Source organism: Arvicola amphibius, chromosome 8 (genome assembly GCF_903992535.2).
Source record: "Arvicola amphibius chromosome 8, mArvAmp1.2, whole genome shotgun sequence".
NCBI classification, from domain to species: Eukaryota; Metazoa; Chordata; class Mammalia; order Rodentia; family Cricetidae; genus Arvicola; species Arvicola amphibius.
The window spans coordinates 101,860,770-101,873,016 of NC_052054.1; the positions used below are offsets into that span (position 1 = coordinate 101,860,770).

Here is a 12,247-nt window from a genome sequence, read left to right on the forward strand (position 1 = left end):
AAGTTGTCCAGAGAACATGCCAGCCACTTACCGTGTCCTGAGCTCTCTTCTGCCTGTGTTCTGTTTTATGATGCCAGGTGGCCGATCCATGTGTCCAGTGGGGTAAAGTTTATATATGAGGTCTCTAAACTCCATGTCTTCCTCCAGCATGTACAATAAAATGTGGCACCAGACCCAAGAGGCCCTCAATACTCTGCTGGACAAGGAGTCTCAGAAGATGACCGAACCAGAAAGAAACAAGGTCATAGTCTTCCAGATGTTAGCCACCTTCTACATAAAGTATGTGCAGATCTTCAGGAACATGGAGAATGTCTACGACCAGATCGTCCATCCACAGAAACGCATGCTGATCCGCAAGGTCCTGGATGGAGTGATGGGTCGCATTCTGGAACTGAAGAACGAGATGGTCGAGTTGGAGCTGACAGAGTTCCATTATTTTGACGATATCTTACAGGACCTGAAGTTGGCGCCGGTAAGGTTTTGTTATTGTTTCCCTCTTTAGGCTTCTGTTGTAAATGAGATACTTAAGGCTGTGTCCCATCGTCTGCAGACTCCTTCGCCATGCTTGCATGTGACGACCTTGTGAAATGAAAAGCCTGACCACTCTCTTCACTTAAACCTCACCAGTATGAGGACGGCTTTGGTTGCTTCCTTGTCCGGGTGGACCAATCTTGACGCAGCTCAGGGGTATGACATTGAAGTCCTGTTATCACAGAGATGCCACAATGTCACAATGGTTGAAATGGAGTTAGTTGACTGACCTTCTCACAAATTCCCTGCAACCCAAAGGTTCCCATTTTCTCTGGGCCATGCCACCAACCCTCTGGTCCACAATATCCTTCTGCCTGTGCTACCCCATCATCACTTGGATATAGTCTTGAATGGCCTGTGCCCAGCTGAATGAATGTCTTCCTTTGCTTTGGATCAGTACTGACCCTGTACATTTATATCTATGGCCTTTGTTCTTTAGGTTCTGTAGGAGGAGGTAGCCCTCTTTATCGCCCAGGGGTCTCCCTCTGCCACCTGGTGACCTGGGCACCTCCTGTGGTCACTCAGCCCCTGCCACTGAACCTTTCCCTGCCTGCTGACAGACATTGCCTGAAGTTTCTCTAACATCCTGGGTGGATGGACTTGCAAGGGCCACTAGACATCCCATTTCTTCCAGTGTAGGCCCTGTGAGCTCACCCTCCATTTTGAAAGGGTGATTCCCTCAGGTAAAGTTAAGAAGACAAAATGTCTTTACCACAGGGCTTAATGTTTCTTCACTTTGAAAATATTTTGACTTTTGGAAAGGCCATTCTTTTTTCTGGGGAAGAGTCTTCTAATATTGTTATCTGATGACATCAGAATAGACTAAAAGGAGCAATTGGAACGAGTCAAGGCATTCTGGGATTCGCATGTGCTTTCTTGCATTTCTAAGAACAAAAGTCAACCGCCAGATCCAGTCAGGTGTGCTTGATGCCCCCACCCCGGTGAAAAGAGGAAGAACAGCCTCGGCCAAATGTGTATCGCTTTTTATTGAGTTACAGTCTCAAATTTAATTAGTAAGGTGACATTCAATGTCTAAATCCAATTTCAAGGCTGTTAAACAGTTACAATCTAAAGAGGTTTGGGGACCTCCATTTTTCCTGCTATTTACACTGCCCCAACCTTCAGCTGGTCACCATCCTTACAACTAGGAAATGCTGTGGTTGTGAGAAGCCAGCTGTGCCCAGGGAGGAAAGGGGTTATGGGAACAGATCTCTCCCGGAAGTCTGTGTTATAGGATGACATCAACAGCGTTTTCCTCCAGCCTTGGAACTGATGGACAAGCCGTATGATGTCTTTGACATGCAAGGGCCAGAACACTGGACCAGCAGTAGCGTTTGGGTTCCGTGAACAGTGTCCTGGCAAAGAAGTAAGCCTTGGGAATATTCCAGCAATTGGGATGGACCCATTCCTGCCAGCATCCTCTTGGTCACTGTGGCCATTCTCTCAGGAAGTCCACGCTCCTTGCTGTGTTTCTGGCCAGCCCCCAACTGTTTGTATGGTAGGACTTAAGTCCTCACCACAGAGACCGGGACACCAGGGAAACTGTATCAGGGAGACCCCCCTGAGAGAATCTGAAGCCAGAGGATGATGGTATCTGCCTCTGGTCTGAACTGGCCTCCCGAGCTGGCAGCTGGAAGTTGTGACGAATGGAGCAAGAAGAGCTAGATAGAGCCAGAGAGAAGGCTGGGGAGGAACAGCAGAACATCTTTATCCCCACCCTTGCCTTGGCCCTGTGACTTCCCCCAAAATGCTTCTGTTATGCCCAGATCGCGGGGTCCCCCCAAAATCAACAAGGACACCAAGTCCCACATCTAAAAGTAAAGAGCTTTTATTCTTATTCAAGTTTGAACTCAGACTCTCCATGTGTCCAGTGCATTGGCACAGTCAGAGAGCCCTGAGCTCAGCTGGGGTGGGGGTTTTATAGCAGAGGTTGGGCTGAGGGATTTCTAAGGCTCAGGATCCCTGATTGGCTGACATTTGTCTAGGGTGAAAAGGGGACGGGTGTTGCTGGGCTAAGGAACTCCAGGTGATTCTATCTACAATGGCTGGAATATTAGGTATTTTCTTTGGATGCTGATTTGTCCATTTCTGGATGGTTCCTGGATGGTCCCAGTTTGTGGTCCTTTCCGGAGTCAGGCGTTGCCTTAGGGTAAACTGAGACTCAGGCCTACTTTCTGGTTGGTCTCTATAGAGCCTTTCTTGGCAGGTGTGTACCAAGCTGCCCTAGGGCCTACATGTCCATAGGTGGCTACTGGGATTTGAACTCAGGTCTTCATGCTGTGCAGCAAGCACTCTGACCCACTGAACCTTCTCTCTACCCGACCCCCTAGCAAGTCTCAGCGATTCACTCATCCTACCATAATGCTCGGTAGATTTGAGTCCTGGCATCCTAACGAAATGGTCTTGCGTTTATTCTCTCTTCTTCAGCAACAGTTGGATGTCCCCATACCTAGGTATTTTTTGAAGGAGAGGTTGGAAGTCATAAAAGGAAGAGAGAAGACCCTCGCTCAGATCTTAAGTGAATGTGGATTGGACCTCCCCAAAGTGGTTTGTATCATTTTAACAAATGTGGTTCATTGTCTGTAAAACCTCCTCCTCCACACCCCTGACTGTCCAAACATTTGCCTTATTCTCAAGTAGAGAAAAGTGCTTCCCTTCTCTGCTTGCTATAAGAGGTCTATAAGAGATTATGTAACTTTGGGGGTGATTGTTATGGATTTGTTATGCTTGCTTTATGTGAAATAAAAATCAAATGATAGTGCTTTATGCCTTACATTGGGAGCCATAAGAATGAGCCCGTTTCTAGCTGGCCTTTTCCTCTCTGATTCACCAGGTAAAGTCAGAACATAAACCCACCAAGTTCAGAATTCACAAACTCAAAACTTACTGTGTGTTCTCAGTTGCTCTCTAGCCTTTTATGAGTTCTGAATGACATTTGGATCACCTAGGACTGTCACTGGGAAAAGAAAGGCCTGGAAGAGGTCTCCGGAAGTGAAGGGTTTTGTACATAGGCATGAGGACCTGAGTTCAAACCCCCAGACCCCTTGTAAAGCTGGATGTGGAAGCAAATGTACCTCTGCCCCTGCAGGGACACTCTTTCCCATGATGCTCCTCATTCTTGTACAGCTCCCTCCCCTGCTTTCAGGACAACATTGGCCTCACCTCGATCCCATTCAGGTCTCCATGGGCCTCTAAAGACTCCCAAAAACCTTGCTTACGTTTGTCTGTACCCCTAAAAACAGCACACTCCAAACACCTAGCCCTTTTGCTACATACCCCACCTGAGACCCCACAGTCTGCAGCATGAACTCATATTCTTTTGTTTACATGTGTGTGTGTGTATGTGTTGTTCACATGCATACAAGTGCATGTGTGTGCACATGTATGTTGAGTGTATTTCTCAATCAGTCTCCACATTACTTTCTGATACAAGCTCTCTCCCCCGACCTGGAGCTCACTGATTCATAGACTGGTTGGCCACTGTGCTAGAGATCCACTTGCCTACGCTCCACATGCACCCCCAGCACTGGGGTTCCCAACACACAGTCACACCCAGCCTTTTAGCTGAGTGCTAGAAATTCAAACTCAGTTCCTCAGCCTTGAGAGTGACTGAGTCACTTCCCAGGTGCCAGCAGTCCTGAATGGTTTAGAACCCTCACTGCTGGTCAGTCTACAGAGGGCTTCAGCCCTTCACTTGACGGAGGGACGCGCAAGTCCTCTTCTCAGAAGCACGGTTTCCATTGCTTTTTCTCCCATTAAGCAAATGATGGAATTTGCAGCATCAATCAGTATGTCTGATGGAAATTTCTGGTCATCGCAGGTCTAATTTCCTATGGAACTAAACTTTTGGGATGCCACTTAGCTTTCTGTTTGGAAGCATCGTGGTCTGGTCTTTGGGGGCTAACCTTGGTTATTAATTTATCACGCCTGGAAGAAGGAACCTCAACAGAGAAATTGCTTCCATCAGATTGGCCTGTGGACATGTCTATGAGGATTTTCTTTCTTTTTACAAAGGATATTTGGTTGGGCTTGTTTCTTGAGAATTTTGTATCTGAGTCCCATGTTTACACCATTCCCCACAAGCTTTTCCTGTGACTCTGCCTTCTTCCAAATTTATGGTCTCAACTTTAGTTACTATTGTTGTGTATATATCCATATATATATTATATGTAATTGTATACAGTTATATAATGTGTATATAATATAAATAAATAATTATATATTTATAATTCATTATAAAGTAATTATAATTGTTGCATGTATATGTATAGACATCAATATAAGTAATTGTATATAGTTATATAATATATTTATAATTTATTATAAAGTAATGTGTATGTATATATATATGTAAAATCTACAACCTACTAAGTTTATTTAACATTGCTCATGTGTACGTGTGTCCTGAGATGACCACTTGAAATTGGGCATCCTATTTGGGAACTTGTCCCTGGAGGAAACCAATTCTTCCTCCCTTAGTAGTGTGGGGGCATTTCCTTGATTGCTAGCTATAGGAGATCCCCGCCTACAGTGGGTGGTACCATCCCTCAGCAGATGGGCCTAGGCTTTACAGAAAGGTAGCGAACCGGGAGCCTGGAAGCAAGCCAGTACAGCATGCCTCTGTGCCTCTGTGGTGTTTGCTTCATGCTCCTGACCTGAACTCCTGCCCTGGCTTCCCCTGATGATGAACTGAAACTTAGAAAGTGAAAATGAGCCTCGTCCTCTCCAAGCTGCTTTGGTCATGGTGTTTGCCACAGCAACAGAAAGGCAAGCTAGAGTACGGTCCCTAAGTCAGAATCACAGTTCACTGCTGCTATAGTAGAGTATACAGTTGGCAGCAAGCACCTTTATTTGCTAAGCCATCTTGCTGGTCCAGTTCAACATCTATAAATATTGATTTGCCTAATTTTTTTTTTATTTTGCAGAAATATACTGTAAAGAGCCTAGCATTAGAAGAGGCTATTAAATTGATCCAGATCGCGGAGCGAGCAAGGCAGGGCCGCCTCAGGGCGATGTTCATGAGGCAGATCTTCCTCCAGGAGTGCAGAGCCAAGGAGATCAAGCTGCTGGGCCACAGACTAGCTGACACAGGCCTGGCGGCTCTGCAGATTCAGAAAGTATGAACGTGGGGGGCACCTCTGGATTGGGGGTGGGAGGGGCAGAAAACACTTTTCACCCTTGCGGCTGAGCTCTGAAATTCAAAACCCAAAGCTCTACCTATAAGAAAGCTGTGTTGAGTTAGTAAACCCCACAAAGATTTATTGGCTTACCCTAGAGAACCATCGTCTTGTTTTTATTTTGTTTGTTGTAAACTAGGAAGTTTAAGATGCAGAACACTGTGTCCAAAGACTTCCAAAAGGGCCCCCGATAATTGTTGGAAAGAATGTTGCTAGGATCTTGCAAGGATGTAAACCCGCAATGAGGTTTTTTAAAAGCTGCATCCTGCTGCAACAATTGCAGAAGGGAAACGCCAGGAGCAACTCCTGGGGCCTTGAGGACAATCTCACCACTTAGCACATTCCAGCCACCACCACCAAAGGTCCAGAGCCTAGGTCTTCCTGCTAGTGGGGCCCTAGGGGCAGATTTCTCTCTTTATATAGTGTTACTAGTAGTGTATCCTTTTACCTAATGGAGGGCAGGGTTGCTTGTGGAAAGATGAAAACTACAGCCATGTGGCACAAATCAGAATTAAATTAAAAATAAAATAAGTATAAGGATGTACTGCAGAGCCTGAGGGGCAGGACACTGTCCCCAGCTGTGCCTGGTTTGTCATGAGAGAGGGCGGCGGGAAAGGCAGACAGGTTCCTTTCTTTGCATCTCTCCGGCCTCTGCACCCTAAACTAAGTTTTGGTTTTACAGTTTTTGGAAGCGCCTGAGCTGTTACCTCCCATGTTACTTTGGAAGGTTTTAATTGTAAAATAGTGAAGTACTATCGTTAGGTACAGCCTCATTCTTCTGACTTCTAGAAGCATCTCTTGAAGACTCCCAAGTAAGATTCAAGAGCAACTATGAGTCATTTCTGTAATTACCCTTCTTTAAAACTGTTGTCTGTGGGGCTGCAGAGATGTCTCGGTGACTAAGAACACCAGCTGCTCCTCCAGAGGACTTGGGTTCAATTCCCAGCACCTGCATTGTGGCTCACAACCACCTAAAACTTCAGTTCCAGGGGGTCTGATGCACTCCTTTGGCCTCTGTGGTTGTTGGTACCCGTGTATTGCATACACAGGTGAAACACTCATACACATCACATAAACTAAAAATGTATGAAAACTGTTGCCTCGTCCAGCCTTTGATATGAGGGTTTGTGTCTAGTCATATTGTAACTTGTTGTGCTATGACTTATGAGACCTGCTCTTTTCTGAAGGGAAACAATGGAGCAATGGACCTGGGGGAGCTGGAAGGTACAGGGGGAGCGGCAGGGACTGGAGGGAAGGATGCAGTTGGGATGCATTGTCTGAGATAATAAATGAAAAGAAAAAAGTGGAGGGAAGGAGGAAGAAGAAAAGAAAGCTGTTGCCTGTTATCCCAACATTTGAAAAATAATCCAGTGGCCCCTGCAAGTGCAGGCTTGAGTTGGCTGTCACAATACCCGGACCGGGCAGTTTCTGCAGGAGAATGTTTGCTGCGCGTAACCATGTATTTGTTTGCAGGTTTGGCGAGGTTTCCATCAAAGCAAGAAGACAGTGAAGGAGAGGGAAGAGGAGATGGTATTCCTGGGGATGGTAAGTTCACTGCTTGAAGAGTAGATTCCGTAGGATGTGCATCTTCTCTAGTGAGTGTCTGAGGAAAGAGGAGAGAGAAGAATCGGTGACTTCCGACAGGAGACCCAAAAGGTTGGGGAGTGTCCCTCACATGTCCCTGCAAGGATACAGAAGACTCCAGATAGGAGACAGGCATTGAGCCCTTGGCTTCCTGAGTGTCCTGCTGGGGAGACTGGAATCGCTTTGGTCCAGCTGGTATTGAAGGGTCTGTTTCCACAATAATGAGTAAGTCATGGGTGCATTGCCGTATAGCCGTGTCGACACAAAACAGCGGCTTAGGCCACCACCTGTGTTATGCCATGGGTCCCTGGGTCAGGAGTCTGGCATAGCTCAGTTCTCTGCGTAGGGTGGCTAACTGTTGTACAAGCTGGGCCTGTCTCATCTAAGGCTCAGGTGGGGAAGGATCTGCTTCCAAGGTCAAGTCGCTGCTGGCAGCATCCCTTGTGGACAGTCAGAGCAGGAACATCAGTTCCTTGCCAGCTCTCAGCTGGAGATAGCCCAGCACCTGACTTCATGGACCTGGAGTCTCCCACGTGGCAGCTTGCTGCCCCCGAGACAGCAGAAAAAAGAGGGTGCACTCATGGTATGCAGACCCTCACCACTGTGCTATTGTTAGTTAAAAGTGAGTGACAGAGTGTTACAGCAGGATTTAAGGGCCAGGAGGCAGGGGACCAGCATGCCTTTGGAGTCTGGTGTAAGGGGTCCCCAGTGCCTTCTGTGCATGGAGAATGGGCTTCGTCTCACATGTCCTGAGCCGAGCCCATGGCTCCCAGGGCAGAGCCCGTGCCTCCCAGGGCAGAACCCATGGCTCCCAGGGCAGAGTTCATGCCTCCCAGGGCAGAGCCCGTGCCTCCCAAGGCAGAGCCCATGGCTCCCAGGGCAGAACCCATGGCTCCCAGGGCAGAGCCCATGCCTCCCAGGGCAGAGCCTGTGCCTCCCAGGGCAGAGCCTGTGCCTCCCAGGGCAGAACCCATGGCTCCCAGGGCAGAGCCCATGTCTCCCATGGCAGAGCCCATGCCTCCCAGGGCAGAGCCCGTGCCTCCCAGGGCAGAGCCCATGGCTCCCAGGGCAGAGCCCGTGCCTCCCAGGGCAGAGCCCATGCCTCCCAGGGCAGAGCCCGTGCCTCCCAGGGCAGAGCCCATGCCTCCCAGGGCAGAGCCCATGCCTCCCAGGGCAGAGCCCGTGCCTCCCAGGGCAGAGCCCATGGCTCCTAGGGCAGAGCCCATGGCTCCCTGCTGAAACCCATTCTCGCAACCCCCCCCCCCCCCCCCCCCCGACACACACCCCAGATCCTGCTAAAGTACTGGGTATTGTTTCCTGTCAACACTCAGGAGACCTCTTGTGTCCTTTACAAGTGACCTTCCTTCAGAGCCCAGGAAATCAGCTCTTTAACACTCCCTTCACCAGAGATGTGATCATTCCTGATGGGACCTCGTTTGTCGCCAGGCTCAGTTTCCATTAAAGGAAGTTTTAGCTGAGAATACCAGGACCCCAGCAAGTCTTACAGCAACAGCTTCGGGTGCATCACATGGGGGCTCCACTGCTCCCCTCAGATAGAAACACACCTACAGCAGTGCTGACAGGACAAGGACTAACCGCCTGGAGAGCTCTGCTGAGGCGAAGCAAGAAAAGAAGAAACAGGAATATAAATATACCATAAATAACCGCAGGCACTAACAGGCTGGGAAAAAAAAACTATTAGATCGTGTCTTGAACCTCTGCAGTCATAAATTAGAAGACACTAAAGAGAGAAGATCATCTCAGGAAATATAAATATCAAAACTCACGGAAGCCGCAAGAAACCTCAGTGAAGCCAGTCACGGTAGCAGAGATTCTCCAGCCTCTGGGTTAGTCGGGGCCTGGGAGAATTAGGCAGGCACCAAGGGCAGAGGTGTTTGCCCAGGGCTTCAGCAAGGTCATTCAGGAAACCACTGGATGGAGCTGAGCCCAGCCAGCGCAGTGGAGGTGGCTCAGGTGCTCCTGTGTACCACATAATGATGACCTCCTATGTGGCTGAGTACCAGTGCCAGTTACATTGAGTCAGCCTGGTTGGACGTTGGAGTTTGGAGCTCTTGCCCTTGAAGGTTGAAAGGTGCATCTCATCCTTCTATTCCTCAACCTAAGTGTTCAGCTACCATCAGACTCTGGAGAAGGCCCTGTAAGACCATCCCAAAACAAAACCAATATAATACAGTTGATTTTCACTTGGGAGACGGAATAAATTTCCAACAAGAAGTGGCCTTCGTCATATGCCATTTCTATTGTAGGTGGGGCAGTGCAGACAACAGTGAAGTGTGAACCAAGACACTGCCCTCCACCACGGAAGCAAAGCGCCTGCTCAGTACAGTCCCTGCTGCCACCTCCCTGTCACCTCCCCACTCCACTGGCCTGCTGTAGGCAAGTGAGGGGCTGCTGTTATTGGGTGTTCTTATAGAGAGGAACCAGGACTTACTTTACGTGCTTTTGAATTATTGTTCAAAAGTCAATCATAAGCAGTTTATGCCCCCTCTCCCAAATGACACGTGGTAAAAAAGGATAATAAACATTGGGTCAGAATAGAGAAAGAAAAAGATAGAAGAAGAAATCCAGGCTATGGACTTCAGAAGGTCAAGAATAACACTGGACATTGAAGAAGCCATCTGAAATGTCACCTGTTCACAACGGGCCGGGCTGAGCCCTCTCATAGCAGTCATCAACAAAGACAGTCCCTCACAGATGTGCCCACAGGCCACTCTGACATGGGCAGTTCCTCTGTTGAGACTGTCTATAATCCCAGTATGCAGAAGCAGAGAGGATAGATCCCTGGAGGAAATCAGCTAAACTAGACCAATCTGCTTCAAGTGAGAGACCCAGCCTCCAGGTATAAATAAGGTAAAGGGTAATCAAGACATGTACCTGAATGCACAGGTGTGCCTACACACATACAAATCCCCACATAAACACACACACACACACACAGAGGTATACATGCAAAAAAAAATCCTAGTTATATTGGTTGTTCTTACTTTAAAAATCAAATTAGCAATCATGCCATGTGCTTAAGAGCTGTATGGAATTTCACAATGGTCAAACTTTTGACCCAACAGCTTCTATTTGAGTAAACTTCTATTTAATGAGATGCATTAGCCTCCATTTACTGGCTATCTTCTGTATACAAACAAAAAAAAGTCCAGAATCCCAGGCAACAGCCAAAGGCCATTGCATGCACCCTTCAATCTTGACTGCCCGCCCTAGTACCATTCAGAGGTGGATCTCTTGTGTATAACTCAGTCTCCTCTGCTTTCCTCTGTAATTTCCATGTGATGGGTTCTAAAGAGATCCAAGCATAAGAACTTCTCCACAGCGCATGTAGTTTTCCCAACATGAAGAGAGCAGCTCCCCCGCTGTGTGTTCCGTGCACGCTTTGTCTGCATGCCTTTTACCCAGCATGCCGCCTCTTGATAATACATGTTCTGTTGGAATTTTAACCACTGAGAAATACATGGATTCAATTTTTGAAAGAATGTTATCTGCCGTTTGCTGGCTGATGACCATAAAAGAATAAATCCACTATCCCCAACCAAAGGCATGTTTTCAATTGAATATATTTTCCACTCTGTCATTGATGAGGAGGCTGCCTCCTCATTTCAAATCTCAGTTTTCCATGTGTTCATCTCAATCCATTTTGTCAATGTAAAAGCCAGTGGTTTAGCCGCTCCCAGCTGTGCTTTTACCTTTACACGAGCCCACCACCCTTCTCTGGTCTCTGACAGCGAAATCAGAGCAAAGGGCATCACTCCGTCTCCTACCCCAACCAAATGTTTCTCTTAGCCATTGGCATATCAATTATTTTATTTTGATATTGCTATTTTAAATATTTAGGTTATAGAGTCTACAGAGGAAAATAAATAGTGGTCTAAAACTCACATAGAGCTATTTTAATTGGCAGAGCCAATGGCGTGGATCCCAGGAAAGGAAACTTAATGAACACAATCCATTCTCTTCTGCGGACCCCTCAAAGCCATTCGTCCTGTAGTCAGGGCTCTGTATGTTTTATGTTACCCTGTAGCCATCACTATTTGCATTGTAATGAGGAACTTATTAAAGGGAAGGGTCTGTCCCTTCTACAAACATCATCAGAATCCTGAAAACACCACAAAGCCCTATTTGCTTTCAGACTCTACCGTCAAACCACGGCTTTGGGGCTAATAAATTAAAATTTTATTCTTGTTAACCCCAGCTCAGGGTGGGATAGCCTGTGACTGAGGCTCTCAGTGCCCCTGATGTTTCCTTTAACATTGTAAGTGCTGCCTGTTCCCTAAGTGTCCCAGCAGAGGCAGCAGCACCCAGCCACAAGCATTTCTTCTACACTCACTGTCCCCTCTGGGGCCTCTGGTTGGCACCATAGAGGCAGACTTGATACAAAGCCTGGCTCTGTACCTTGCCAGGGGCAGGGCCCCAAGTCTCACACACCTTCCCTGGGAGCCTTAGTTTCCTCTTGGGCCAGCACAGTTCTGCCTGCATCACATTGCAGCAGATAAGACAGCCTTTAAAGGGAGAGGCCTTGCCAGAGTGTGGAGGGGGAAAACACCTCTCAGGAACGTGGTTGATGTCATCTTAGAACACAATAAAATGTATGATGGTTGAGTGATCCTGAAAACAAAAGCACCTTTAACAAGCCCTGAAAGTTCATGTACAGAAACGCAACATACTTCCAACTAATCTCTTGTGTAAAACACATGTATCGAAGACCTAACGATTCGGCGTGTCTAGGATCTTATTTGCTATGCCCTACTGAATCTGCATACCTAAACTAGCCTGTCTAAATTTGATCTGGAAAAGTCCATAAGGCTGAGTCTGTCTTGATGCTTCCTTACCTAGCTGCAGAGGGACCTTCTAGAGATTCCCCAAGGCAAAAGCTGGAAACCCCTCCACTGGGGTCTAACAGAGGAAAGCCTACAGAAGCCACAAGCTGT

At 47.4% G+C, this 12,247-nt stretch overlaps 1 protein-coding gene across 1 annotated transcript in view; it reads left to right on the plus strand.

Moving 5' to 3' along the window:
- The window catches only part of Iqca1 (IQ motif containing with AAA domain 1), a 120,376-nt gene that overhangs the window by 8,285 nt on the left and 99,844 nt on the right, over positions 1-12,247 (plus strand). Inside the window, exons 2-5 of the mRNA XM_042055621.1 lie at positions 148-472; positions 2,959-3,078; positions 5,457-5,648; positions 7,182-7,253. Of these exons, the coding sequence (XP_041911555.1) occupies positions 148-472; positions 2,959-3,078; positions 5,457-5,648; positions 7,182-7,253 (709 nt within the window). The remainder of the gene's footprint in view (positions 1-147; positions 473-2,958; positions 3,079-5,456; positions 5,649-7,181; positions 7,254-12,247) is intronic.